Source organism: Anneissia japonica, unplaced genomic scaffold (genome assembly GCF_011630105.1).
Source record: "Anneissia japonica isolate Jap-2015-1 unplaced genomic scaffold, ASM1163010v1 scaffold287754_len4335492_cov202, whole genome shotgun sequence".
Classification (NCBI taxonomy): Eukaryota; Metazoa; Echinodermata; class Crinoidea; order Comatulida; family Comatulidae; genus Anneissia; species Anneissia japonica.
This window is the reverse complement of record NW_022705543.1, coordinates 823,329-830,179: the sequence shown is the minus strand read 5'-3', so window position 1 is coordinate 830,179 and position 6,851 is coordinate 823,329. Positions and strand designations below refer to the sequence as shown.

Genomic DNA, 6,851 nt, shown 5'->3' with positions numbered 1-6,851 from the left:
AATGTTAATAATATCTTAATTGTAAAACCCACTTCTAAAGGACATATATGTATAATTATAATGGTAAGTATAATTATAATAATAACCATAATAATTTAATAATGATTATGATATTATAATGACAAAGATGATGCTATAATGATGATGATGATATAATAATAATAATAATATAATAATGATATAATAATAGTAATAATAATAATAATAACAATGTTAATAATATCTTAATTGTAAAACCCACTTCTAAAGGACATATATGTATAATTATAATGGTAAGTATAATTATAATAATAACCATAATAATTTAAAAATGATTATGATATTATAATGATAAAGATGATGCTATATTAATAACAATAATGATAATAATAATATAATAATAATATAATAATAATAATATTAATAATAGTACAATATATATAATATAATAATAATGATGATAATAATAGTATAATATATATATAATATATAATAATGATTATGATATTGATTATGATATAATAATAATAATACAATAATAATAATAGTGGTAATAATAATAATAATAGTAATAATAATAATAATAATAGTAATAATAATAATAGTAATAATGATAATAGTAATAATAATAATAATAATAATAATATATGAATAGTAATAATAATAGTAATAATAATAATCGTAAGAGTAGTAATGATAACAATAGTAATAATAATAATAATAATAATAATATTAATAATAATATTTATTATTATAAAACCCACTTCTACAGGGCATGCATCTAATGTAATTGAACCCTACAAGCAGACAATATAAAGACAGCGACAGCAGTTTCTCCTTATTCTATTCACTAATAATAATTCGAAGCCTTATTCAATTATTTGAATAGTCTTTGCAAATATTGAGTTGAACTTTGACATGGCTTACACTGGATTTAAAAAATAACAATCATTTTAAAACCATTGCGACAAATTAAGCTATATTACCTCAATATGCGTATACCAGATGTATGTGTGTGTGGAAGGAACAAAACAAGGGAGGGGGAGGGAGTCTCCTATTTCATTATTCAAACACCGATCACACACTCAATATTTTCCTTTCTTCTGCTCGTTCTCGTCTCTTTTAACAGTCACTTAAAATAGAAATGACTAGTTTCAATACCACTAGTATACTCTATACTCTATATGTTCAGGCATAATTTATTTACTTGATGTCAAACGCATCGTAGCAATTATCGAAGCTTCAATTGACCCATGTTTTGATGATGCGTTTATGATTGTAGGCCTATGTAATTAATATCTTATGATGCTGTGGCCCATTCGAGCCCCTGTAGGTTGATGTACCAAAATAAATATCTTAATATAGTAACAAACGAAGTCGTTTACAACAATGTCAATGCGTAACCAAGGAGAGCGATTAATATTAGTCAAATACAGGATCGATCAGGAGAAGGAGATGGCATCGATTGATGATACTCTTTACGCGTAATTGCGATTTATAGTCTCTTCTGGTCTGTGGCAAAATACAATAGGGAGTTTTTGTAAGCTTACAAAAACGACATCAAATGTTTAGACAACCCTTCCCCTACAGTAGCATATATGTCTTTTACATGAATGAGGAATCATATTCAGCTTTGAACAGCATACTTTCAAGAATGTTTTAGCCACGAATAACGATATTAATAATCGTAGTCGTTATCGTTTTCGTAAGGTTGCATAGTCTCCCTAATATCGAACTAGAAATGTATGCATGCCTCAAATACATATTTCCATGATACTTTATTGAAATAATCTCATTTTAAACAAATGTATACCTGTCTTTTCTTTAATTATACATATTTACATGTTGTACCCGGTAGCTAATATCATGAATATTCATAAGCAAAAAAATTGTCAAACAGTCATTGACCAATACTCCTTGGAGATAATAGCAATGTTTCCATCCAAAAATAAAATGACAAATAACTTGACGTGGTTATATGACTTATTTAAAGAGCTTATTCGCAATCCCCAACGTTTTGACCCGTTTAATCTCACTGTCCACAAGGTAGTTGTGATGCTCTGAAATTTAAAAAAGTACAAGCATTTTTTAAAATTAGATGTAATGTTCATGTCGATCTTTTTGAAATGATATAATATATGTACGGCAACAGAAACACACACATTTACAAATATACAAATACTACTGATAATTTATATTTTTAATAATAATAATAATAATAATAATAATAATAATAATAATAATAATAATAATAATAATAATAATAATAATAATAATAATAATAATAATAATGGCTCAACAGTTTTTTTATCTTATCTCAGCTCTACGTTTTCAGCTTAAAAAACCTAAGCCTATTGATTACTGAGTATCGTTTCATCTTGTAATTGGATGTGAATTAAATAAATAATATAATCACATTTTAAATGTTATACAATATATATAAACTAGATATGTATGACAATTAAATAATATGGGTGTGGATGGGTAGTTGGGTAGATGGTGGGATGGATGGCTGGAAAATGAATGAATGAATAAATAAAATAATAATAATACTTGTAATTGGATGCAAATTAAATAAATAATATAACATTTTAAATGTTATACATTATATAACTAGATATGTATGATATAAAATTAAATAATATGGGTGTGGATGGGTAGGTGGGTGGATGGTGGGATGGATGGATGGAAAAATTAATGAATGAATAAATTAGTGACTTAATAAATATTAATAACGATAATAATAATAATAATAATAATGATAATAATAATAATAATATTAATAATAATAATAATAATAATAATAATAATAATAATAATAATAATAATAATAATAATAATAATAATAATAATAATAATAATAATAATAATAATAATAATATAAATAATTGCTGCTGGGGCAGGGAATTAACGTCCCTTAACGTCAACTCTCATAATGGTCACGTTTGTTCTCCTAATCTAATTAGTGCATTTGATACAACATGCCTGCTTTTAAGATCATATTATTAAAAAATAGGCCTTCATCGGATGTTCATGATTATAAAATCATTACCATTTGTTGGTGGGGCCAGGAAAGAGTGAAATCTCACACTAAATTTATTTTCTTGTTCACACATTGCTTTCAACAGTGCTTATTTTTTTTATATATATTTATTATTTTTTAGAATTCTCTCATTTATCACATGAAATAATGCAAATTATCCTGACCTTCGGCCCCTGGACCATGATTGGGGCCCTTCTCTGCCCCATGGTCTCAGGTTAGTTGCTAATTACACTCGCAAATCTTGACCCCCACCCTCAAATTGTACCCTGGCTGCGCCCCTGTCCAGGAGGATGAATTAAATATGAATTTAGGCACGGGGGAAATTTAGTGTGGCATAACCCCTGTAACACCGGAACAGTCACTTACTAGACAGTAATACCATATTTATACCCCACACGACACTCCATATCCAGCCGACGAGTAGAAACGTAACGGTAAACATTTGTGAGATCCCCACGCAGAGGTTGCTTATGAATGGATCTACTAGATCCTCTGACTCGCGTTTGGTTAAGCCTTGTGGATTGCTGCATATGAAGATACTTATGGCACCGACCAAGGTTCCTTAAAACGAAGCAAGAAAGGAACATTCATTTCCATTTATTTAACTGGTCAAGTAATTAAGTAGAAATGCAATCAAACAATATTTTCTATTAACTTTCAGAGAAAGGAGAACAGTATGCTTACAACTTACAACTCGGCTATTTCGGTCACTCTAAACATAACTTTATTATTTTCTTCAGCATATGGGCTTTAATTCTGGCATATTTCACAGCATTTTTAATACTTTGAAAATGATGCTTAATTAAAAAATAATCGACATTTTTATAATCATTAAGTACCATAAAGAAAAATCAGGCGAAAACGACTAGGTGAATATAGCCCAATTTTGGAAAATTTGGCTTATTGTTTCGTCGAAATTGGACGATTTTTTGACCTAACAATTTTTCCGTTGTTTTGTCTTTTGTGGCACCTACGGATTACAAAAATATTATCCATGCTACAAATCCCATTTAAAATCTATATTTAAGCTTAAATAATATCTAATTTATTTATTATAAGCATATAGACATAATTCACAACATTTAATGTTATGAAAATGATGTTTTAGAACGATTTTTTGACCCCGGCATTTTCCGGTTGTTTTGTGTCCTGTTGGCATGTTGACAAATGCCACTTACATAATGTTAAATTGGATGATACTCAATTAAGCCCGTGTGCCCGAATTAGGATAATTAAAACTTTTAAACGATAAAAAAATGATATTGAACAAGGTTAAATCAAACACAATCGGAATTTTAATGATCCCTGGTACCATAGGAATCAGCAGGAAAACGACTAGGTGCAAACTTGGCCATTTTATGCAGAAACATGCAACGAGTATAACTCATGATTTTTTACATAATTGGACGATTTTTTTAAACCTGCATCTGTCATCTGTCCGTACGATCTCAACATTCTCTGTACTCTCTTGGTACTTTCTTTCTTCCCTCCCAGCTAATTGGACGATTTTTTTGAACCTGCAACTGTCATCTGTCCGTACGATCTTAGCATTCTCTGTACTCGCTCGGTACTTTCTTTCTTCTCTCCCAGCAACTCTCAACAATTTATTGGCACTCTTTCGACACTGTCTTATTGGCACTTTCTTGCAGCATAATCTCTCACCTCATTCTAAGTATTCGTTCACCCGTTGGCACATTCTCAGGGATACAAGCTTAGTATTACGGCATCTCCTTGGGACTATATTGTAATTTTTAATCACAACACGAACGACAAATTCAGTGCTGGAGATGATTAGCAAAGCTAGACTAACTTACCCCAGCCTGGAAGAAATATGTTTAAAAAAGCACAGAGGCAGGCTAGTTTGATTGGCATGTAGGGTATGGTGGAAAGCAATGAGTTGCTATCCCAGCACGATGCATATATAACGTTTAGTTCCATATCCTTCATCAGTAACTGCCTCTCTTTTTCTTCTTCAATGTCTCTCTTCTTGAAAAGGCTAAAACCTAAACAAAAACATTTTTTTTGTCTAAGCTTCTTATGTTCTATAGTCTTTTTGCGCCATACGGCATATGCATGTACTACCGCTTCGTTGTACTTGATAGATTCGTCTATTTCGTCGAATTCACGTACGTCTATGTCTTCCATTATCGGCTGGACAGTGGGAGATCGTTTACCGCAATTCCCATTCATATTATTCAATTCACTCTCAAAAATTCTGGACAAAATGAAGATCAAAATAGATACATTACACGGACCGGATATACATTGTATTTTTGTGGAATAACGACCAACACCAACTTGAGAGTACGTCAGTTTTGAGCGATAACGGTTTCCTTATACCCAAAATTTCCTAGATTCGACAGTAGATGCTTCTTCTACAGAGCCGGAAAACACCACACTGCTGTTGTGACTTTCGTTAACTATTTATATAGTTTCAATTCCAATGATTGATTATATTCTCGATGCACCCTTTATGTTCCTGCTACCATGCGCGTTAAGTATACATGTTAAGTGAAATATCGATTAATAATCGTCAATACATTTCAAAAATTCCATTTACCCTTGGATTGGGCAGGAAGGCCTTCGGCAAAAACTTCGATTTCATTCCTTAATATTTTCGTTTGGTGGGTTATCATTTTCTAGGAAGTGTGTTAAGTGAACTAAGGGGTAGTGTATCCTGCTATAACATAACATTTCTATAAATAATATTAACATTATTATTATTATATATTGTTATCATTATTATTAGTATTATTATTACTATTATTAATATTAGTGTCAGTTTAAAGTGTATTAATAAAATAAGATTATTAATTTAATAAAATAAGATTATTTATTTGTGTAAAATTATCTATGTTTATGCATAAAAATCGCAAAGCCAGAGCAGCTTAGCCCAGTCGGCTTTGGTGGTAGCCACTGTGTATGCGCTGAACCGTGGAGACTCTAGGTCCCTGGCTCAATTCGCACCAGTGCCTCTCCTTGTGTTTCAGCTATGGGGCAGAAATATTACAGTAGCACACCGTATTTCGGATGATGAGACGTTAAGCAGTTGGTCCCGTGTGCATTTATGGCCCAAGTGCACGCAGAACGCAGAATAGTACACTATTCGGGAAAGAGTAGGGGATTGTCTCCCGGTGTAATGCCCAATCACCACCAGAAGAACCCCGCTGGAAGTAAGTCTTCTAGACTTTCGTGGGCTATCCTTGGTGTTTACACCGAATAAATCCAATGGAGAAGTAGCCTTCAACAATAAAGTTTACTCCGAAACGAAAGAAGGTCTATCATGTATGTATGAATTGGAAGTCATTAAATCTGTTAACATATGATTTGTTTTACACATGATTTGTTTTACACATATAGTCAAAGAAGATACAACAACACTAGATTTACGTCTTTCTGAATGTATATAATTTTATATACATAATATAATTTTGTATACCAAAGTAAAATTATTCATCGTATGTATAATATAAATCATCAAAGAAGGTAAATACAGTACCCACTTGTACTCCTGGGTGGAGAGAGGCAACCGTAGATAAAGTGCCTTGCCCAAGGACACAGGCGGTTTGCACAACGAGACCTCGAGGTTGGGAGTCCAAGCCACAACCGATGCGCCAACCGCTTCTACTATTTATTCACATAATATAATGTATATGTTATACAGTTATCTAATGATCGTTAAATATTTGCCTATATATTGAGTCACATCAATTGTAACACTGAAGGGGAAGGTGGTGCCATGGAGAAATTGGTTTTTATAAAACATTTGCTCCAAATTAGTTTATATAAGCAGGTACGAAATATTTGTCTGAATCAAATTCTATGCCAA

The 6,851-nt window shown here is 31.4% G+C and overlaps 1 protein-coding gene across 1 annotated transcript; it reads right to left on the bottom strand.

Moving 5' to 3' along the window:
* Positions 1-1,740: 1,740 nt before the first annotated feature.
* Positions 1,741-5,643, bottom strand: LOC117105795 (protein SPEC3-like). The gene is made up of 3 exons (XM_033247073.1): positions 4,837-5,643; positions 3,389-3,583; positions 1,741-2,039 (listed from the first exon to the last, which is right to left on the bottom strand). The coding sequence occupies exons 1-3, from the start codon at positions 5,210-5,212 to the stop codon at positions 1,963-1,965; spliced, it is 648 nt and encodes a 215-aa protein (XP_033102964.1). The 5' UTR covers positions 5,213-5,643; the 3' UTR covers positions 1,741-1,962.
* Positions 5,644-6,851: the final 1,208 nt, after the last annotated feature.